We start from the raw sequence: 24,381 nt of genomic DNA, 5'->3' as shown, positions 1-24,381 counted from the left end.
ATTTTATTACTGGATCATGGAAGTTCTTAATTCTGGATACCAGTCCCCTCTCAGAATGCTTTGTGAATATTTTCTCCCAATCTATGCCTATTATTTCCTTAAGGATGTCTTTCAATGAGCAAAAGTTTTTAATTTTGATGAAGTTTAATTTGTAAATCTTTTTATTTTACGATATTGTTTCTGTGTCCTATTTATGAAATCACTGCCTACCAGGTCTAAAAGATATTCTCCTAGGTTTTCTTCTAGAAATCTTCATAGTTTTAACTTTTATATTTGGACTATGATCCATTTCAAACTTGCATACAGTGTGTGAAGTAGGAGTCAAGGTCCTTTTTCTCCTCATATGGATCCAATTTTTCTAACATTATTTGTTTTAAAAAGTTTCATTTCTTCACTCAACTGCTTTGATGCCTTTGCCAAAAGTCACAGGCCATGTAAATGTGGCTCTGTTGTTGGATCAATTCTGTTCCATTGATTTGTCAACCCTTATGCCAGTAACTCACTGTCCTAATTTCTATAGGTTTATAATGTCTTGAAGTTCTCCAAATTTCTTGTTTCAAGGTTGCTTTGAATATTGCAGGTTCTCTGCATGTCCATATAAATTTTGGAATTTATTCAGTTCGTCAATTGTACAGAAAAGTCTGTTCATATTATGAATGGAATTCCATTATATCTGTAAATCAATTTAGTGAGATTTAACAGATCTATGACATCCAATCTATGAACACGCTATTATATCTCTCCATTTATTTAAGTTTTAATTTCTCTCAGCAACATTTTATGACTTTCAGCGTAAAGGTCTTATATGTCTTTTGCTAGATTTATCTCTAAGTATTTAATATTTTGTGATACTACTTCACATGGAATTTATTAAAATTTCCTTCTCCATTTATTTGCTGATAGTAGAAATGCAATTAATTTCTTCATATTAACTTACTGATTTTGAATGTTAAACCAACTTTACACTCCTGAAATCTTACCTAATTATGATGTAATATCATTTTTATATGTCTATTTATATATTTATATAATTCAATCTGATTATATTTTAAGGAGTTTTGCATCTGTGTTCATGAGGAATAACTGGTCTGTAGGGTTTTTTTCTCTCGTAATGACTTTGTAAAATTTTGGGATCAGGGCCTCATTAAAGCAGTAGAAAACATTTCATTCTCTATTTCTGAAAGCCTGTGTACTCAGTATTGTTTCTTCCCCAAATGCTTGATAGAATACTCTTGATACTGTTACATAGGTTACTGAGGCTTCTTCCATTGTTTTCAATCTTTTTTGTCTGTGGCTTTAGTAAGAATGTTTTCTGCTGTTACATACTCAGGTTCACTGACTTTTACCTGCAGTGTCTAATCTGCTGTTAATTCTATACAGTGAATTTTTCATATCAGACTTTTTTTTTTTAGCTCTACAAGTTTCATTTGGCTTATTTTTCATACCTTTGATTTCTCATGTTCATATTTTCCTTTCAATACATAACTGTACTTGAAGTAGCTGTTTAATATCCTTGTCTGCTAATTCTATCATCTGTTAAGCCTGCTTATGACTGATTTTTCTCCTGGTTATGAGTCAAATTTTCCTGCTTCTTACACTGGCTATTAGTCTTTTTATTGGATGCTAAACACTGTGAATGTTATACTGAGTGTTTGGATTTTGCTGCCTTTATTAAAGAATGTGAGGCTTTGTCCTGGCAAGTGATTAAATTATTTCAAGATTGGCTTGATTCTTTAGAACTTTTAGGAAGATTTGTTAGGGAGGGTTCTAGAACAGCCTTTACATTAAGAATAATTTAGCCCTACTCCTAAGGCGAGCCTTCTACTGGCCTGGATAATGAGAACTCTCTTCCCTCAGCTAGTCAGAACTTGAATGTATCCTAGCTGTGTGTGAGCACTGGGAATTAGTCAATTACTGCTCCCTGCTGGTTCTCTGCCAAGATTCATGCTCACATCTTAGACATGTGTAACTTAACATTCAGCAAACATTCAATTCAAGGAAATCCCTATGTAGACCTCTATAGCTTTTTGTCTTTGTAGCTCCCTCCTCTGTGGAACTCTGCCTTGTAAATTCTAGCCACCTCAGATGCCCTCAACACTGATTTCTGTCTTCTCAACTCAATGAGACTGTTATTTCCCATCCTGCTCCACTATCCCAAATATGCCTTCAAGCAAAAAGCCACAGAGATCATAAGAGTTCAAGTAATTTGTTTCTTATCTCTCAGGGATCATGGTCTTATGTTGCTATTGTCCAATATACTGTCTAATTTTTTAGTTGTTTATGGCAAAAGATTAAATTCAATTCCTGTTAGTCTGTCATGGGTGAAAGCAGAAGTTCTGAACATAGTATTTTGCAACTTTTTACTCAATTTATCATGGTTATTATTCCAGGTCAGTACACAGATATCTACTACATTCTTTTTAAATGACTGAATAGCATAGAGTATGAACACTTAAACATTGTCTTCAACGTTTGAAATAAAAACTAATATTGAAACTAGTAACATCATACATATCTCCTTGCCATATGGACAAATATTTCTGTATTTCAACTTTCCTCAATAAGCTTACAAGAAAACAGAGATTGTAAGTTATATATCTCCCCCTATCCCCTCTCCTCCCACCACATGCCACAGTTGAATGGTAAAATTTTATAGAGATGGTATGTATTAAGTATATATTGAGTATAAAAATTAAGTTCAAGGTAAATACTTAGTACTAATGGCAAATGCTTGTCTTCTTTCCTTACTTTTATGAAGGGTTTTAATCCATCTGATTTGACAGTGAGTGAGACAAGTTCTCAGGCTTAATTTTTAATTAATATTGCTCTCCTTGCTCCTTATCTTCATATTATTTTTATCCTTGTCTTAAATATTCCTATTTTATCTGTGTCTTTCATTGAAGTTCTCCCAAATCTGTTTTTATATAACAGGATTAAAAATAAGTAAATATTGAAAAGGTATCTTCTTAATATACCACTCTCTTTAAAATGTAATAGTGATGCACACACAGAAATTTTTATTATATTCTTACAAAAGGTTTGGGTTTCTAGTTTTCACAATTTGGGCCACAAGGGGTTTAAATGGTACTTTAATTTTATTAATACAAAAACTTTTCTCCATTTGCAAAGCCAAGGAAAGTAATTCAAATTATGAATCTAATGTGAAAGCATTTTAACCGATTACATATGATTTTACATCTTTATTCCAAAAGCTTAAATTCATGGACTATTACAGTCATTGAGAACTCATATTCAGAGACCAGATTTCTACTCAGTGACTGATAATGTTATACTTCACATTCCATTGTCAGAGGTTCTTAAAGCATAACAACCTGCTTTAAAATACTATGATTAAATTTCTATGCACTTCGTTGCTGAAAAGTAAACTTTTATTTTCTCCCACCAGCCAACTACTGGAATCATTCAGTTTTAAAATAGATCAACTTTTAGATTAAAGCCTAAAACTATTACTTCAAAATTGATTTATAAAAAAGCTTCAGTCCTCACCTGATTACAAGTATCAGATAATGAGTGTATGGCTTCTGAGAACATACTTGCTGAACCAGTATAAATCCAGGCAAGAAATTTAAAGAAGCAGTTTAATCCATTGCTAGAAGAGAAAGAGAAAACAATTTAGCATAGGTTTGGATAAAAATTTAAGCCAAAAGCATACTCAATCGGCTGTATATACCTCTATACTAGATTCTGTCGAAAGTAAAATGAGGCTAAGCACAGTGGCTCACACCTATAATGCCAACATTTTGAGAGGCTGAGGTGGGAGGATGGCTTGAGGACAGGAGTTCAAGACCAGGCTGGGCAACAAAGTAAGACCCCATCTCTATTAAATTTTTTTTAAAAACTTAGTCTGGTGTGGTGGTACACGCCTGTAGTTCTATCTACTCGGGAGGCTGAGTTGGGAAGATCATCTGAGCCCAGGAGTTCGAGGCTATACTACACTCCAGCCTAGGCAACAGAGTGAGACCCTGTCTCTAAAAAACAACAACAACTGCAACAAAAACGAGTACAATTAAAAGAATCCCTAGCCTTAAAAAACTTTCTGTTTAGGTAACAAGAGTAAAAATTTGAAAAAATATAAATTATGTACTGTTAAGAGGCATGCTATGTGTAAACAAATTACTTAAGTGTACTATGAAGACTGGTGAGAAAAGAGGGTCTTCTATATTTCGACAAGATAAAATTTAAAAGACAATTATGTGTTTTAGGTAGATAAAAGCAGATCTGCACCTGATACTGTCCAGTGGGCCAGTGTCAAAGGCAAGATTTCAGTGAAAGTCTGTTTACTTAAGGGGGCAGATGCCAGAGGTGACTCTAAGCAGTCTCAGAGTCATACTAGAAGAAGCTAGATGCCACAATAAACACAGTTAACTCTGAGGAAGCTAGCTGCTCAGATACTAACAGTAATGACTAATATGATTTATCTCAGACGTTATGCTAGTGAGTTACCATGTTATATTACAAGTCTGTTATACAAATATTAACACCCCCATTTTATAAATGAGAGAACTGTATGTCCCCTTTTAGCTACCCTTTTCCCGTCTCCTCCACCTCAGATAACTTCTTAAAAACATCATATTTATTCTAGCTGTCAGTCTTCATCTTGTCAATGCCACCTACCATTCCATACTATTAAATTCCTGGAAACATTTTAGTATTTCTCTTAACTTCCTGGGAGCATCTGACACTATTTTCTTCTTTTCTAAAACAATGTTTATTTATTTTATTTTTTAAATTTATAATTTAAGTTTTGGGATACCTGTGCAGAATGTGCAGGTTTGTTAAATAGGTATACATGTGCCATGGTTGTTTGCTGCACCCATCAGCCCGTCATCTACATTAGGTATTTCTCCTAATGCTATCCCTCCCCTAGCCACCCACTCCCCAATAAGCCCCAGTGTGTGATATTCCCCTCACTGTGCCCATGTGTTCTCATTGTTCAACTCCCACTTACGAGTGAGAACATGTGGTGTTTGGTTTTCTGTTCTTGTTTTAGTTTCCTGAGAATGATGGTTTCCAGCTTCATCCATGTCCCTACAAAGGACATGAACTCATCCTTTTTTATGGCTGCATATTATCCCATGGTGTATATGTGCCACATTTTCTTTATCCAATCTATCATTGATGGGCATCTAGGTTGGCTCCAAGTCTGCTAGTGCGAATAGTGCTGCAATAAACATACATGTGCATGTGTCTTTATAGTAGAATGGGACTGCTGGATCAAATGGTATTTCCGGTTCTAGATCCTAGAGGAATCGCCACGCTGTCTTCCACAATGGTTGAACTAATTTACACTCTCACCAACATTGTAAAAGTTTTCCTATTTCTCCACACCCTCTCCAGCATCTGCTGTTTCCTGACTTTTTAATGATCGCCATTCTAACTGGCGTGAGATAGAATCTCATTGTGGTTTTGATTTGCATTTCTCTAATGACCAGTGATGATGAGCATTTTTTCATGTTTGTTGGCTGCATAAATATCTTTTTTGAGAAGTGTCTGTTCATATACTTCACCCACTTTTTGATGCGGTTGTTTGTTATTTTTTCTTGTAAATTTGTTTAGTTCCTTATTAATTCTAGATATTAGCCCTTTGTCAGATGGATAGATGGCAAAAATTTTCTCCCGTTCTATAGGTTGCCTGTTCTGTTCACGCCGATAATAGTTTATTTTGCTGTGCAGAAGCTCTTTAGTTTAATTAAATCCCATTTGTTAATTTTGGCTTTTGTTCCCACTGCTTTTGGTGTGTCAATCACGAAGTCTTTGCCCATGCCTATGTCCTGAATGGTATTGTCTAGGTTTTCTTCTAGGGTTTTTATGGTTTTAGGTATTATGTTTAAGTCTTTAATCCATCTTGAGTTAATTTTTGTATAAGGTATAAGGAAGGGGTCCAGTTTCAGTTTTCTGCATATGGCTTGCCAGTTTTCCCAACACCATTTATTAAATAGGGAATCCTTTCCCCATCACTTCTGTCAGGTTTGTCAAAGACTGGATGGTTGTAGATGTTCGGCATTATGTCTGAGGCCTCGGTTCTGTTACATTGGTCTATATATCTGTTTTGATATTGGTACCATGCTCTTTTGGTTACGGTAGCCTTGTAGCATAGTTTGAAGTCAGGTAGCGTGATGCCTCCAGCTTTGTTCTTTCGGCTTAGGATTGTCTTGGCTATACAGGCTCTTTTTTGGTTCCACATAAAATTTAAAGTAGTTTTTTTCTATTCTGTGAAGAAAGTCAACAGTAGCTTGATGGGGATAGCATTGATTCCATTAATTACTTTGGGCAGTATGGCCATTTTCATGATATTGATTCTTCCTATCCATAAGCATGGAATGTTTTTCCATTTCTTTGTGTCCTCTCTTATTCCCTTGAGCAGTGGTTTGTAGTTCTCCTTGAAGAGGTCCTTCACATCCCTTGTAAGTTGGATTCCTAGGTATTTTACTCTCTTTGTAGCAACTGTGAATGGGAGTTCACTCATGATTTGGCTCTCTGTTGGCCTATTATTGGTATATAGGAATGCTTTTGAGTTTTGCACACTGATATTGTATCCTGAGACTTTGCTGAAGTTGCTTCTCAGCTTAAGGAGATTCTGGGCTGAAATGATGAGGTTTTCAAAATATACAATCATGTCATCTGCAAACAGAGACAACTTGACTTCCTCTCTTCCTATATGAATACCCTTTATTTCTCTTGCCTGATTGCCCTGGCCAAAGCTTCCTATACTATGTTGAACAGGAGTGGTAAGAGAGGGCATCCTTGTCTTGTGCCAGTTTTCAAAGGGAATGCTTCCAGCTATTGCTCATTCAGTATGATATTGGCTGTGGGTTTGTCATAAATAGCTCTTATTATTTTGAGACATGTTCCACCAATACCTAGTTTAAGATGAGAGTTTTTAGCATGAGGCGGTGTTGAATTTTATCGAAGGCCTTTTCTGCATCTATTGAGATAATCATGTGGTTTTTGTAATTGGTTCTCTCTTAGTAATGGATTACATTTATTATTCTGCAAATGTTGAACCAGTCTTGCATTCCAGGGATGAAGCCAACTTGACGGTGGTGGAAAAGCTTTTTGATGTGCTGCTGGATTTGCTTTCCCAGTATTTTACTGAGGATTTCTGCATCGATGTTCATCAAGGATATTGGCCTGAAATTTTCTTTTTTTGTTGTGTCTCTGCCAGGTTTTGGTATCTGGATGATGCTGGCCTCATAAAATGAGTTGAGGAGGAGTCCCTCTTTTCCTATTGTTTGGAATAGTTTCAGAAGGAATGGTACCAGCATCTCTTTGTACCTCTGGTAGAATATGGCTGTGAATCCGTCTGGTCCTGGGCTTTTTGCTTTTCAGTTGATAGGCTATTTATTACTGCCTCAATTTCAGAACTTGTTATTTGTCTATTCAGGGATTCAACTTCTTCCTGGTTTAGTCTTGGGAGAGTGTGTGTGTCCAGGAATTTATCCATTTCTTCTAGATCTTCTAGTTTATTTGTGTAGAGGTGTTTACAGTATTCTCGATGGTAGTTTGTATTTCTGTGGGATCAGTGGTGACATCCCCTTTATCACTTTTCATTGTTGTCTATTTGATTCTCCTCTCTTTTCTTTTTTATTAGTCTGGCTAGTGGTCCATCTATTTTGTTAATCTTTTCAAAAAATCAGCTCCTGGATTCACTGATTTTTTAAAGGGTTTTTTGTGTCTCTATCTCCTTCAATTCTGCTCTGATCTTAGTTATTTCTTGTCTTCTGCTAGCTTTTGAATTTGTTTATTCTTGTTTCTCTAGTTCTTTTCATTGTGATGTTAGGGTGTTGATTTTAGATCTTTCCCACTTTCTCCTGTGGGTATTTAGTGCTATAAATTCTCCTCTAAACACTGCTTTAGCTATGTCCCAAAGATTCTGGTACACTGTGTCTTTGTTCTCATTGGTGTCAAGGAACTTATTTATTTCTGTCTTAATTTAGTTATTTACCCAGTAGTCATTCAGGAGCAGGTTGTTCAGTTTTGATGCAGTTGTGTCGTTTTCAGTGAGTTTCTTAATCCTGAGTTCTCATTTGATTGCACTATGGTCTGAGAGACTGTCTGTTTTGATTTCTGTTCTTTTGCATTTGCTGAGGAGTGTTTTACATCCAATTATGTGGTCAATATTAGAATATGAGTGACATAGTGCTGAGAAGAATGTAAATTCTGTTGACTTGGGGCGGAGAGTTCTGTAGATGTCTATTAGGTCCGCTTGGTCCAGAGCTGAGTTCAAGTCCCAAATATCCTTGTTAATTTTGTCTTGTTGGTCCATCTAATATTGACAATGGGTGGCAGTTAAAGTCTCCCACTACTACTGTGTGGGAGTCTAAGTCTCTTTATATAGGTCTGTAAGAACTCGCTTTATGAATCTGGGTGCTCCTGTATTGGATGCATATATATGTAGGATAGTTAGCTCTTCTTGTTGCACTGATTCCTTTACGACTATGTAATGACCTTTGTCTTTTTTGATATTCGTTGGCTTAAAATCTGTTTTATCAGACACTAGGATTGCAACCCTTTTTTTTTTTTTTTTTTTTTTTTTCTTTCCATTTGCTTGGTAAATATTCCTGAATCCCTTTATTTTGAGCCTATGGGTGTCTCTGCACGTCAGATGGGTCTCCTGCATACAGCACACCAATGGGTCTTGACTCTTTATCCAATTTGCCAGTCTGTGTCTTTTAACTGGGTCATTTAGCCCTTTTCTATTTAAGATTAATATTATTATGTGTGAATTTGATCCTGTCATTATGATGCTAGCTGGTTATTTTGCTCATTAGTTGATGCAGTTTCTTTACAGTGTCGATAGTCTTCACAATTTGATATGTTTTTGCAGTGGCTGGTATCAATTTTTCCTTTCCATATTTAGTACTTCCCTTCAGAAGCTCTTGTAAGGCAGGACTGGTGGTTATAAAATCTCTCAACATTTGCTTGTCTGTAAAAGATTTTTCTTCTCCTTCGCTTATGAAGCTTAGTTTTGGCTAGATATGAAATTCTGGGTTAAAAATTCTTTTCTTTAAGAATGTTGAATATTGGCCCCCACTCTCTTCTGGCTTGTAGGATTTCTGCACAGAGATCTGCTGTTAGTCTGGTGGGCTTCCCTTTGTGGAAAATCTGACCTTTCTTTCTGGCTGCCCTTAACATTTTTTCCTTCATTTCAACCTTAATGAATCTGATGATTATGTGACTTGAGGTTGCTCTTCTCGAGGACTGTCTTTGTGGTGTTCTCTGTATTTTCTGAATTTGAATGTCTGCCTGTCTTGCTAGGTTGGGGAAGTTCTCCTGGATAATCTCCTGAAAAGTGTTTTCCAACTTGGTTCCATTCTCTCGGTCACTTTCACATACACCAACCAAACGTAGGTTTTGTCTTTTCACATATTCCCATATTTCTTGTAGGTTTTGTTCATTCTTTTTCATTTTCTTCTCTAATCTTATCTTCATGCTTTATTTCATTAAGTTGATCTTCAATCTCTTATATCCTTTCTTCCGCTTGATTGATTTGACTATTGGTACTTGTGCATGCTTCACAAAGTTCTTGTGCTGTGTTTTTCGGCCTATCAGGTCATTTATGTTCTTCTCTAACCAGTTATTCTAGTTAGCAATTTCTCTACCCTTTTTCAAGGTTCTTAGCTTTCTTGCGTTGGGTTGGAACATGCTCCTTTAGCTTGGAGGAGTTTGTTATTACCCATTTTCTGAAGCCTACTTCTGTCAATTCGTCAAACTCATTCTCCGTCCGATTTTGTTCCCTTGCTGGTGAGGAGTTGTGATCCTTTGGAGGAGAAGAGACATTCTGGTTTTTGGAATTTTCAGCCTTTTTGCACTGGTTTTTCCTCATCTTCGTGGATTTATCTAACTTTGGTCTTTGATGTTGGTGACATTCAGATGGGGTTTTTGTGTGGACATCCTTTTTGTTGAGGTTGATGCTATTCCTTTATGTTTGTTAGTTTTCTTTCTAATAGGCCCCTCTGCTGCAGGTCTGCTGGAGTTTGCTGGAGGTCCACTACAGACCCTGTTTGCCTAGGTATCAACAGCAGAGGCTGCAGAACAGCAAAGATTGCTGCCTGTTCCTTCCTCTGGAAACTTCATCCCAGATAGGCACCCACCAGATGACAGCCGGAGCTCTCCTGTACGAGGGCTCTGTTGATCCCTGCTGGGAGGTGTCTCCCCATCAGGAGGCATGGGGGTCAGGGACCCACTTGAGGAGGCAGTCTGTCCCTTAGCAGAGCTCGAGCGCTGTGCTGGGATATCCACTGCTCTCTTCAGAGCCAGCAGGCAGGAACGTTTAAGTCTGCTGCCACAGTCGCTCCTACCCCCAAGTTTTCTGTCCCAGAGAGATAGGAGTTTTATCTATAAGCCCCTGACTGGGGCTGCTGGGCCTTTCTTTCAGAGATGCCCTGCCCAGAGAGAAGGAATCTACAGAGGCAGTCTGGCTACAGCAACTTTGCCGAGCTATGGTCGGCTCTGTACAGTTTGAACTTCCTGATGGCTTTGTTTACACTGTGAGGGGAAAATCGCCTACTCAAGCCTCAGTAATGGTGGCCTCCAAACCCCCACCCCTGCTCCACCAAACTCAAGCATCCCATGTCAACTTCAGACTGCTGTGCTGGCAGCCAGAATTTCAAGCCAGTGGATCTTAGCTTTCTGGGCTCCGTGGGTGTGGGATCTGCTGAACTAGACCACTTGGCTCCCTGGTTTCAGCCCCCTTTCCAAGGGAGTAAAAGGTTCTGTCTCTCTGGTATTCCAGGCACCACTGGAATATTAAAAAAACTAGTCTAGCTAGCTTGGTGTCTGCCCAAATGGCCGCCCAGTTTTGTGCTTGAAACCCAAGGCCCTGGTGGTGTAGGCACCTGAGGCAATCTCCTGGTCTTCAGGTTGTGAAGACCATGCATGGGAAAAGTGTAGTATCTGGGCTGGAACGCACAGTTCCTCACGGCACAGTCCCTCATGGCTTCCCTTGGCTAAGGGAGGGAGTTCCCTGACCCCTTGCGCTTCCCTGGTGAGGCAACGCCCCACCCTGCTTCAGGTCACCCTCCGTGGGCTGCACCCACTGTCTGGCCAGTCCCAATGAGATGAGCCAGGTACCTCAGTTGGAAATGCAGAAGTTACCCACCTTCTGCATGGATCTTGCTGGGAGATGTAGACAGGAACTGTTCCTATCCAGCCATCTTGCCAGATACCCCCTGGCTGGCTATGTATTTTATTTTTTAAAGACAGGGTCTTGTTCTTGCCCACGCTGGAGTGCAGTGGTGTAATCACAGATTACCGTAGCCTTAAACTCCTGGGCTCAAATGATTCTCCTGCTTCAGCTTCCTGAGTAGGTCTACAGGTGCACATCACCCACCATGCCCAGCTAATTAAAAAAAAAATTTTGTAGGTACAAGATCTCACTATGTTGCCCATGGTGGTCTTAAACTCCTGAACTCAAGTAATCCTCCTGCCTCAGCCTCCCAAAGCCTGGGATTCCAGGTGCGAGCCTGTACCAGGCCTGCTATTTTCTTAAAACATGCGCGCCTGTGGTCACAGCTACTCGGGAGGCTGAGGCAGGAGAATTATTTGAACCTGAGGCGGAGGTTGCAGTGAGCCGAGATTGCGCCACTGCACTCCAGCCTGGTGACAGAGTGAGACTCCGTCTCACACACACACACACAAAAACAAACACTGTCTTCCCTTGGCTTTCATGACATTCCTTGACATGGTTTGGCTCTGTGTCTCCCAGAAAATCTCATCTTGTAGCTCCTATAATTCCCACATGTTTTGGGAGGGACCCAGTGGGAGATGACTGAAGCATGAGGGTGGGTCTTTCCAGTGCTGTTCTCATGATAGTGAATGAACTCACGAGATGTGATGGTTTTTAAAAATGGGAGTTACCCTGCACAAGCTCTATTTGTCTGCTGCCATCCACGTAAGACATAACTTGCTCCTCTCTGCCTTCCACCATGATTGTGAGGCTTCCCCAGCCACAGGAACTGTAAGTCCAATTAAACCTCTTTCTTTTGTAAATTGCCCCGTCTCAGGTATGTCTTTATCAGCAGCATGAAAATGGACTAATACACTCCTGGTTTTCTTTCTACTTTTTTTCCTTACTCCTCCTCAATCTCCTCTGCAGGCACTTTTTCCTCCACCTTTTTCTTAATGTTAACATTCCTCAAGGAATTCTTCCGGAGAGCTTTTTATTCCTCATACTACATATACATACATTCCTCAGGTGCTCTTTACTTTTATGGCTTTAATTATACTCTACCTACTAAAAACTATCAACTCCATATCTCTAACCCAGATTTCTCTCCTGAGCTTCAGACCAATATATATTAACAATAATACTTCTTAAGTACATATCTTAGAGCAGGTACTATGTTAAGCACTTTTCACACATACATCCCTCCAATAAGAAAAGCTATAATCACTATCCCTGTATTACTAGTGAAAAGAACCCTGTTGACTCTCTTCACCTGGGTGCCCTAAACACACCACCAGCTCAAATATGAGCTCATCATTTTCTCTGCTCCCACCCTGCTCCTCCTTTCAGTGTTCTCCTCAGTGAATGGTACGTTATTTATACAACTGTACAAGCCAGAAACCTGGTCACTATCCTTGAACATACCTTCAAAGAAGTTGAAGCTGTCCATGTCTATCTGTACCACCACTATTTGCAGTTATGACATCATTATCCCTTGTATTATAAATGCCTTCCTCTAGTTTAGTGTCCCTCCAATCCTTAAAGAATTACATATTATATCTTCATATTTTCAGATCAATGATATCTGATATTTTACATATATATTTAAAAATAAAAGAACTAATGAATTATTGAATGATTTCATACATCCTAAAATAAATTAATCAGAAAAATAGATAAAAGGTGAACAAAACAATAGAAATCAAGAAGATAGAGGGGAAAAGGGGGAGGCAAGGCCGGGCTCAGTGGCTCACACCTGTAATCCCAGCACTTTAGGCTGAGGTGAGCAGACCAAGAGGTCAAGAGATCGAGACCATCCTGGCCAACATGGTGAAACCCCATCTCTACTAAAAATACAAAAATTAGCTGGGCATGATGGCGTGCGCCTGTAATCCTAGCTATTTGGGAGGCTGATGTAGGAGAATGACTTGAACCCGGGAGGCAGAGATTGCAGTGAGTTGAGATTGCACCACCACGCTCCAGTCTGGCGACAGAGCAAGACTCTGTCTCCAAAAGAAAAACAGAGGAGGCAAAAATAACAATTATGTTCTTCTGAGATAAGTGGAATAAAGATAATAAGCACAAAGATATTATTCAGTAGCTGTAACCCAGGTTGGTTTAGTTACTCTAAAAATAACCTTGGCCAATCTAACTTCTTTAAAAAAGACTTCTATCAACTCCAATAAAAATAAGAAAGGATTTTCAGGTAGCAACTATTCTTAGATCTAACTACATCAAAAATATACAGAGAATGAGCATGGGTGTCTATATGAATTCATGCTCTTTCCCCATATATTGTCAGTAATAAATACTTATTCAATTTCCTCCTAAAACAAAATAAACCTCAAACTCTATAGCTAGCTACTAGGTAATAAGTTTACATATTCACGGATATACACATTTAAAAGAATACATTCTATTTCACAAAGCTTATTTTTCAGTACTTACATGCAAATTGCAACCATCACCACTTTTCCTGGTCCCTTAAAAAATACTGATGCCGTTCTGGAGCGTGGCTGTAAAAAAATAAAAACTTTTTTTAATATCTCCAAAATTTTGCAGAGAAGCACTATAACTGGTGGCTTTGACAGACCAGAAAAGTCTCCTCTATCAAAACTTCTGAATTACGTTACTTATTTTTCTCTAGAAGTTCTTGTTTAGAAAGTGGAAAGATTAAAACAGACAGCATATCTGGGTCTCTTTCCGGAATCTTGTTTATTTTGTTTCCTGGTAATTCATGCCCTGCCTTCTTCCAGAAAGGATCTGAGTTGGCTATATAAAAACTAGTAATAAAGTAGAAAAATGCACTGAGCTGAAATTCATATGCTCTAAGAATGTGTGAAATCAGACACCCCAAATTCTGTATTGACCTGCCTTCAGAGCTAAGTGAAGGAACTACACAGGGATAAACCTTGTCCATGTGGTCTCAACTTTTACTTCGATTTGTAAGCCATAAACTCTAACTATGGGTCTAGATTTCTGAATTATACTGTTTATTGATAACAAACAGAATATATGTTTTATTATAACAAGAATCTATTGTATTCTTTGGTTGAATAGAGAAAAAACTCAATGAAATTATTATGGGAATAACAGAATGCTGCTTAAGGTGAAACATAAGATTTCTTTAGGAGAAAGGTTTGGGAACTCATGGGAGGGGCAAAACAGGGAAAGGAAGTGAGATCTTTAAGATCAGAATAAGAAATAATAAGAAAAAAAATAAGGAAAAAGATTCACTGGGTTCAAACCACTTTAGTAAAGAAGGCTGCAGCAAAAGGGAAGATGTGTTGGTAGTAACTAGGAATAATGATAAGGCACAAGGACTCTAAGAAGAGAATAAAAATCTGGAAAAACAAGAGATCACAAGGAACCAGGATCCAAAACCCACTTGGGAAGCATCCTGTAAAAGCTACTCAAAAATTCCATAATCAGGCCGGGCGCAGTGGCTCACGCCTGTAATCCTAGCACTTTGGGAGGCCAAGAGGGGCAGACTGCTTGAGCTCAGGAGTTTGAGACCAGTTTGGGCAACATGGTAAAACCCCATCTCTACTAAAATACAAAAAAATCAGTCGGGTGTGGTGGTGGGTGCCTGTAATCCCAGCTACTCAGGAGGCTGAGGCATGAGAATCTCTTGAACCCGGGAGGCGGAGGTTGCAGTGAGCCGAGTGGGCAACATAGCAAGACTCTGTCTCAAAAACAAAATAAAATAAATTAAATTAAATATTAAAAAATTCCATAATCAGAGCAATTGGAGAACTGCCCCTTTTTGAAGACCAGGACAGTAAAATGTTAGAAATTAATGAAACTGGATAGCCAATATCTATTTTTTCTATTTTTATACATCTTTGAAAATATTCACAATAAACAAGGTTCTTTAATATTGGTACAAGTGAAGAAAATTTGGATAGATTTCAGAGAGAACTACCAGGAAAAGAAGCATAAATTGTTCAAAGCATTACTGATGCATTTCAAGGTGATACTATTGTGGAGTTAAATATATTAAGCAGAGATAAAGGTACTTCCAATTTTCTGAAGTACTATTCAAGAAACTCATGAATTAGAACTAGAAGGGAAGGCATGGGAAAGTAGAAATATATTGAAGGGAGAATTATTATACAAGAAATTAAGTACCAGAGAGGCAGACCCAGAACATTGTGATTTCATATATCTCACTGGAGTTCTCATGAGTTAAGAATATATTGGAAAAACAAGTGTCTGGGTCAGAAATAACAAAAAAAAAAAAAAAAAAAAAAAGAACAAGGCATTTAATTTGTGCAAACAGGGTTAGTTTAATTTGTGCAAACAGGATTAGCCTTACGTTTCAGAGAGGAAAGCAACCATCTTCAGTGGGAGAACAACCATTCCTTAAGGGAACAGGGGTATAGTAGAGGGAAATGAAATACTAATTTTATCCTAATGTCCCTGCAAAAAAGGTTGTAATAGCAAAAAAATTCGATTCAAAACATGGAATATTCAAAAGCTGACCAATATTAATCTTCTAAAGGCCTGAAATAACAAGAGATTTCATAAGTCAACTGCTACTATTAGAAAATCTGGTGAGGATGATTCTCCATGTGAAACAGATGTGAAGGCGAGGAGTGAATCTTCCCAGGAGGCAGGTCTCACCAGCATAAGTTATCCCAGCACAAGAGGCAATGGCAGTAGCCCTTTAGGCATGAGAGTGAAAATGCTGGCTCATAAGACATATGAAGGCTCTACCAGAGGAGAGTTCACATCTTCAGGGCAGCACTGGGGTGCCAGAAATGCAGGGATCAAAGGGGAAATGGAAATTAAGAGGTCTTGAAGATAATAAATGGAAAAGGAAAGCATATCAAATAAGATTTAGCTAAAATTATCATCACTGCCAATGTCTAAACTTTGCAAAAGGGGTGCAATGTCTCAAATGCCACTAGAGAGAAGAAAATGTGCATAGGTAGCTTTTTATCCAAATATGACATTAACTTCTTGATAGGAGATCCTTCCCAGTCAAGTTTAAATGGAAAGTCAACTTGGCCATAGACTGCTTGGCATCTTAAAGGTGCTGGGGACTTTGGTAGATCATTTCAGTGGAGTGGTGGAGTTGAAAGCCCAATTGGATTAGGTTCAGGAGAAAATAAGAGGTAGAACAGTAAAGGCAAACTTTCTATATGTGTCCCAATATTAATTTTCTTCTAGTAGGAAGGAAAGCAGAGTATTTTGTCACATGTGTAGATGAGTTAGTAAATTTGGTGATGAAAAGATGAGGTGATGGAAAAGATCAGGTACTTTTATGAAATTACACCTATTTTTTCAATAAAATATGAAGCAAGGGCAAGAGCTGAAGAGTAAAGAGTGAGGCTGTTGGGAAGAAAGAAAAAGATACGCAATAGCTATTTCAAAAAGTGGGAAGGTAAACATACTCTGGAAGTTTAGTAAGACTGCCAAATAATATTGAATATCCGTTGATTCTGTATAGTCATATAATGAAGAAAGAACAATCACACTGGCTGGGTAATTTTCTTCTCCAAGGGCTAACCTTCTTGGATACAAGCACAGAGTTGGCAGTCTGAATGCTGAACCAGAGTCAGGAGCAGAAAGAGAGAGGCTAAAGAAAATTAAGACTGTGTATGACAGATATAAATCTCATTAAAACCTAAGAAAATAAAGTCTTCTTCCTCATTTATATCTACATGCTTAAGGTTCATAACATGGTCATGACTTTAAAGAAAACTTACATACGAATGTTTTAAACTTCAAGAAAATCAGGCTGGGTGCGGTGGCTCATCCCTGTAATCCCAACACTTTGGGAGGCCGAGGCAGGTGGATCACCTGAGGTCAGGAGTTCAAGACCAGCCTAGCCAACATGGTGAAATCCTGTCTCTACTAAAAATACAAAAATTAGCTGGGCATGGTGGCGTGCCTGTGGTCCCAGCTACTCGGGAGGCTGAGGCAGGAGAATCGTTCAAACCTGGGAGGCAGAGATTGCAGTGAGCCGAGATCGCGCCACTGTACTCCAGCCTGGGCAACAAAAGTGAAACTCCATCTCAAAAAAAAAAGGAAAATCAGAAATGAATGAATAGACTATAATTCAGTGAACTACAATGTACTCAAGAAAATCTTAGACTGAGATCACAGACAGGCTAGAATTTTACAATGGACTGATATTAGAATTTTGAGGTACAACGCACACGTACACATTATTACAAAGATATCCTTACCTTGGTATTTCCCAAGAAATCTCTGTACTCTCTTAATATTTTTTGGTTTCTAAATAGCCCTGTAAGAATAACAAAATAAATTTAGGTCACAGATATTCTTACTAGTCACAGTTTAGATTAACATGATATTCTCTTTAGGACTATGTTAAATATGCTCTACAAGCTAACAGCAAAAATATTAAGTTATAAAAAATTTGGATTTGTAACCTGATTTAAAAATAGGGAGAGGATTTCAATAGACGTTTCTCCAAAGATTATATAGAAACCACCAACAAGCATATGGAAAGATGCTTAACATCACTAATCATCAGAGAAATACATATGAAAACCACAATGAGATATCACCTCACATCCATTAGGATGGCTACTATTAAAAAAACAAGAAACAGAAAATAACAAGTATTGGCAATGTGTCAAAACTGGAACCTTTGGGCACTGATGGCAGGAATGTAAAATGGTGCAACTGCTACAGAAAAAAATATGAAGGTTCCTAAAAAAAATTTTAACACAGAATTACCATATAATCCAGCAATCCTACTTCTGGACATACGTCCAAAAGAATAGAAAGTTGGGGCCTCAAAAAGCTATTCACATGCCCATGTTCATAGCAGCAGTAGTCACAATAGTAGTCAAGAGGTGAAGCAATCCAAATGTCCACGGATGGATGAATGAATGGATAAACAAAATGTGGTATAAACATATGATGATGGAGTATTATTTAGCCTTGAAAAAGGAAGGAAATCCTGTCACATGCAACAACGTGGATAAACCTTGAGGACACTATGCTAAGTGAAATAAACCCATCTCAAAAGGACAAATACTGTATGATTCCACTTATATGAGGTATCTAAAGTATTCAAGTTAATAGAAACAAAAAGCAGAATGGTGGTTGCCAGGGACTGGGGGGAGGCAGGGAAACGGGAGGTAGTTATTTAATGGGTATAGTGCTTCAGTTTTGCAATATGAAAAACCTCTGAAGATCTGTTTCACAACAATGTGAATACACTTACACACTTATGAACTGTACCTTTGCAAATAGTTAAAAGGGTAAATTTTGGGCTATGTGTTTTTTACCACAATAAAAAAGGAGGCAGGAGAATCTGGATTTGCAATGAGATAAAGGCAGTTTGGAAAGATTCTTTTCTCAATATTACCTTTAAAAAAGTTAATTAAGCCTGATATAAAAACAAAAGTCCTTCATTTTTACCTCAAAGTTGAAAAATATAAGAGAGAGTGTTCTTCTATTAATGTGTTTTCTCAAATTTTTGTATTACAAAAAATTCCTTTAACTTTCATTTACAAGGCTACTCATGGTATCATTTTAATAGCAAAAGATGAGAAACGTCCTATGGGGGAATGACTGAATACATTACGGTACATCAAAAAATAGAGTATTACAAAATAAACAAAGAAATGTCTTTATTTACTGCTATGGCATAGTCCTCAGGACGGAGTTAAGTAAAATAAGCAAAAGCAGCTCAGCGTGATGGCTCATGTCTGTAATCCCAGCACTTTGGGAGGCCAAGGCAGGCGGATCACAAGGTCAGGAGATCGAGACTATCCTGGCTAACATGGTGAAACCCCATCTCTACTAAAAATACAAAAAATTAGACAAGCATGGTGGCATGCGTCTGTAGTCCCAGCTACTCGGGAGGCTGAGGCAGGAGAATTGCTTGAACCCGGGAGGTGGAGGTTGCAGTGAGCCAAGATCGCGCCACTGCACTCCAGCCTGGGCCACAGAGCGAGACTCCATCTCAAAAAAAAAAAAGCAAGAACAGAAAGTATGTATAGTATGCCTTATTTATGAAGGGTATGGAGTTTAATACAAATGTGTATGTTTATTTTCTTTTTAAATATTATTTTTATTTTTAAATTTTGGGTAGGGAAAAGGGTCTCGCTAATGTTGCCCAGGCTGGTCTCAAAAACTCCTGGTCTGAAGTGATCCTCCGACTTCAGCCTCCCAAAGTCCTGGGATTATAGGCATGAGCCATGGAGCCTGGCTTTATTTTCTTATATTTTAAGTACTAAAAAAAAAAAACACCAAAAACTAATTTTTAAAACAGTTACTTATACAAGAGAGAGGACTTAGAGTGGAAAGGACAGAGATGGAAGCTAGAGTCCTCTGAAATATCTGTTCTGTAGGTTTGACTAAGAAATCATGTAAATTTTTAGGCAATTATAAAATAAAAACAAAATTATGTTTAAAAATCAGAAGCAAAATGAAACAAATGAGCCTAACTGTGTATCTATTGATGGTATTTCTATATAGAAAAATTTCAAGTGACTTTATAACACAGAAATTGAAGTATGAATCTCTAGTGGGATATATATACTAAAGATACAAAGAAAAGCAAAGAAATCTTAAATTACATTGTTAATATTAATACTGTTATTTGAAACTACACTTTATTCTCTATGTGTGTAGAGACATAGAATAAATCAATTAAATAATTACTTTAACTTGATTTTATTTTCCAGTAAAAGTGGCTCATTTTAGAAATAGTTGATTACCACCCCAGGATAGGAAACGTACAATATGAGTCTGAAACATATTATTCCTAAAAGTAAGGACGCCATGATACTAGAGTTATGACAAAGGGACTTAGGAGCCAACTGAGGCGCTTCCATTGATCAACATTAGGACAGTTTGACCACTGCTACTTTGTTCTGTTCCTTGCATGTTTTCTCCTCCCTCTTCTCTCTTCCTATACCGCTGCTCCCCTCTTGGTAATGAACTCCTGTACTCTCAAGAAACTCTCTCCATCCCTTTTCTTCCTGGGTTATTGACCATAATTGTCTCACAATTTCCACTTTGAAATTTTGCCAACTCATCTGAAAAAGGAAATATTGTCATTTCTAAGCCTTGGTCCCGTGCAGAACTGAGATAATCAAATAGTTTAGAGTCCTCCTAAATATTTATACTCCAAGGCTTCTCGTTTCATATCCTTCCAGTTTCGTAATTTCTTATCAGGTTACTAGTAACAAAAATAAATAAAATGGGGTGGAATCCTAATGAAACCATTGAAATAGGGTTGGCAAACTTTTTTTCCAAGAGGACTAGTGACATGACCTGTGTCCCCATCCAAATCTCATGTCAAATTGAAATCCAATTGTTGGAGGGGGAGCCTGGTAGGGGGATAACTGGGTCATGGGGGTGAATTCTCATGAATGATTTAGCAGTATCCCTCTTGGTACTGTCCTCATGACAGGTGAGTTCATTCTCATGAGATTTAGTCATTTAAAAGTGTGAGGCACTCCCCCATCTCTCTCTTGCTCCTGCTATGTAAGATACCTGTTCCCCCTTTGCCTTCCACCAAGATTGGAAGCTTCCTGAGGCTCCCCAGAAGCTTCTATGCTTCCTATACAGCCTGCAGAACTCCGAGCTAATTAAACCTCTTTTCTTTATAACCAGCCTCAGGTACTTCTTTATACCAATGCAAGAACTGACTAATATAGCTAGGTAGCAAATATTTTATGCTTTGGAGGCCAAGAGATAATATAAAGGATATGATAAAGGTATAATAAGAAATAACTACAAATTTCCATGAAATTTATTGACAAAATTTAAAATATAATAAAAATATGTGAATGCAATTCTTTGTAACACAGGTCTACTAATCAGAAGAACAGAATACTTTTTGGGGAGATAGGATAAAATATTTCACTTAATTGGAATTCAGTTAGTATTCCTTATCATCAAAATTAATTGCAAATATTCATCTATTGATGATGATCTGATATTTTACTATTTCATCTTGAAAATCTTATAGATAAGTACTGCCAAATACTGACATAAATCTATAAACGTGATTTTAAATAACTATATTCATAGCTTTGAAAGCATTTATAGAATTATATGAAATTCTTGTTGATATTTGCCTTTTAGCATCTTGTTACATTGAGGACTAATCACTTTCAATTGAAGTTAGGAGAAAGCTGCTAAACTGCACAATTCAACAGATTTTGAAATATGCAAATTTCCTCTGCACTTGCATGGAAATCTGAAAAACACTTCTGGTTGGGCTTGGAAAATATATCTGCTGCAGATGTCTTCTGTTATTTTTTTTATGTGTTCATTCTTTTACTGTCCATTGTTTTAACCTGACTGAATACATGATCCACAAGAGCACTGTACTCCTGGCAATTATTAGAACATGGATTTTGCATGGTAGAAAACATTTAACACTAGTCTATGGGGTGCTGTACTGCTGTCTATAAAGTTCAAAATAAAGATTTATTTTCAAATAAGTGACTCTGGTTTATTTCATACACTACTTTTTTTTACAGAAAAAATAAAACTGTACAACTGCATAAATATAAAATTCTTCCACTATGAAAATGGTTAAAACATTCATAAAGACAGACCATCAGCATGTGATGCCTCCAGAAAGGAAGAAAGGAAAGTAAAACAAAATGTACAAAGCGAATTAATTAGGCCTGTTACTAGCCAAAGTGATGGGCAAATTCAGATCTCAGACAAAGCTTTAGAACATACTAGAGGACAAAGGAAGAGATGTCAAGACAGCATTCAAAACAAGCACAACACAACTCATCACCTTTTTGTGTTTTTCTGTAGTGTCACTTAAAATTTAAAGGGCAGTTCCCCCATGACAAACCCCCATCCCAATCCCAGGAGAAAAAATAATAATAAAGTAAGACCTAACGCCACAGGAAAAGACTACAGAGTATGTTAAAAATGTTCATTGAGTAGGTTTCAAGATGGCCGAATAGGAACAACTCCAGTCTGCAGCTGGCAGCATGAGTGACACAGAAGACAGGTGATTTCTGCATTTCCAACTGAGGTACCTGGTTCATCTCACTGGGGCTTCTCAGACAGTGGGTGCAGCCCACGGACCAGGGTGGGGCATTGCCTTACCTGGGAAGCACAAGGGGTCCGGGAATTCCCTTTCCTAGCAGAGGGAAGCCATGACGGACAGTGCCTGGAAAATCGGGACACTCTCACCCTAATACTGCGCTTTTCCAACAGCCTTAGCAAACAGAATACCAGGAGATTATATCCCACCCCTGGCTCAGAGGGTCCCACACCCACAGAGCCTGACTCACTGCTAGCACAGCAATCTGAGATAAAACTGCAAGGCGGCAAGGCTGGGGGAGGGGCATCCGCCATTGCTGAGGCTTGAGTAGGTAAACAAAGCCACCAGGAAGCTCGAACTGGGTGGAACCCACCCCAGCTCAGGGAGGCCTGCCTGCCTCTGTAGACTCCGCTTCTGGGGGCAGAGCATAGCTGAACAAAAGGCAGCAGAAACTTCTGCAGACTTAAACATCCCTGTGGGACAGCTTTGAAGACAGTAGTGGTTCTCCCAGCACGCAGGTGGAGATCTGAGAGCAGAGAAAATGCCTCCTCAAGAGGGTCCCTGATCCCCTACTAGCCTAACTGGGAGACACCTCCCAGTAGGGGCCGACTGACACCTCATACAGCCAAGTGCCCTCTGAAACGAAGTTTCTAGAGGAAGGATCAGACAGCAACATCTGCCAATCTGCAATATTTGCTATTCTGCAGCCTCCGCTGCTGATACCCAGGCAAACAGGGTCTGGAGTGGACCTCCAGCAAACTCCAACAGACCTGCCGCTAAGTGTCCTGTTAGAAGGAAAACTAACAAACAGAAAGGACATCCACACCAAAACCCCATCTGTACGTCACCATCATTGAAGACCAAAGGTTGATAAAACCATAAAGATGGGGAGAAACCAGAGCAGAAAAGCTGAAAATTCTAACAATCAGAGTGCCTCTTCTCCTCCAAAGGAACACAGCTCTTCACCAGCAACGGAACAAAGCTGGATGGAGAATGATTTTAACAAGTTGAGAGAAGGAGGCTTCAGATGATCAGTAATAACAAACTTCTCAAGCTAAAAGAGGATGTTCGAACCCATCACAAAGAAGCTAAAAACCTTGAAAAAAGATTAGACAAATGGCTAACTGTAATAAATAGTGTAGAGAAGTCCTTAAATGACCTGATGGAGCTGAAAACCATAGCCCGAGAATTAGGTGACACATGCACAAGCTTCAGCAGCCAATTTGATCAAGTGGAAGAAAGGGTATCAGTGATTTGAAGATCAAATGAATGAAATGAAGTGAGAAGCTGAGAGAAAAAAGAGTAAAAAGAAACGAACAAAGCCTCTAAGAAATATGGGACTATGTGAAAAGACCAAATCTACGTCTGATTGGTGTACCTGAAAGTGATGAGGAGAATGGAACCAAGCTGGAAAACACTCTTCAGAATATTATCCAGGAGAACTTCCCCAACCTAGCAAGGCAGGTCAACATTCAAATTCAGGAAATACAGAGAACGCCACAAAGATACTGCTCGAGAAGAGCAACTCCAAGACATGTAATTGTCAGATTCACCAAAGTTGAAATGAAGGAAAAAATGTTAAGGGCAGTCAGAGAGAAAGGTCAGGTTATCCACAAAGGGAAGCCCATTGGACTAACAGCAGATCTCTCAGCAGAAACTCTACAAGTCAGAAAAGAATGAGGGCCAATATTCAATATTCTTAAAGAAAAGAATTTTCAATCCAGAATTTCATATCCAGACAAACTAAGCTTCATAAATGAAGGAGAAATAAAATCCTTTACAGACAAACAAATACTGAGAGATTCTGTCACCACCAGGCCTGCCTTACAAGAGCTCCTGAAGGAAGTACTAAACATGGAAAGGAACAACTAGTACCAGCCACTGCAAAAACATGCCAAATTGTAAAGACCATCAATACTAGGAAGAAACTGCATCAAATAACGAGCAAAATAACTAGCTAACATCATAATGACAGGATCTAATTCACATATGACAATATTAACCTTAAATGTAAATGGGCTAAATTAAATACTTGGGCTCCAATTAAAAGACACAGACTGGCAGATTGGATAAAGAGTCATGACCCATCAGTGTGCTGTATTCAGGAGACCCATCTCACGTGCAGAGACACACATAGGCTCAAAATAAAGGGATAGAGGAAGATCTACCAAGCAAATGGAAA

At 38.3% G+C, this 24,381-nt stretch overlaps 1 protein-coding gene across 1 annotated transcript in view; it reads right to left on the bottom strand.

The window, feature by feature from the left end:
* Window positions 1–24,381, bottom strand: part of SLC30A9 (solute carrier family 30 (zinc transporter), member 9) — a 116,679-nt gene that overhangs the window by 35,827 nt on the left and 56,471 nt on the right. The window contains exons 7-9 of the mRNA XM_011987991.1: window positions 17,386–17,444; window positions 13,637–13,704; window positions 3,508–3,610 (exon numbers count right to left, since the gene is read on the bottom strand). Of these exons, the coding sequence (XP_011843381.1) occupies window positions 3,508–3,610; window positions 13,637–13,704; window positions 17,386–17,444 (230 nt within the window). The remainder of the gene's footprint in view (window positions 1–3,507; window positions 3,611–13,636; window positions 13,705–17,385; window positions 17,445–24,381) is intronic.

The sequence above is a fragment of the Mandrillus leucophaeus genome, unplaced genomic scaffold, assembly GCF_000951045.1.
Source record: "Mandrillus leucophaeus isolate KB7577 unplaced genomic scaffold, Mleu.le_1.0 Scaffold320, whole genome shotgun sequence".
NCBI classification, from domain to species: domain Eukaryota; kingdom Metazoa; phylum Chordata; class Mammalia; order Primates; family Cercopithecidae; genus Mandrillus; species Mandrillus leucophaeus.
This window is presented reverse-complemented; position numbering and strand designations above follow the sequence as displayed.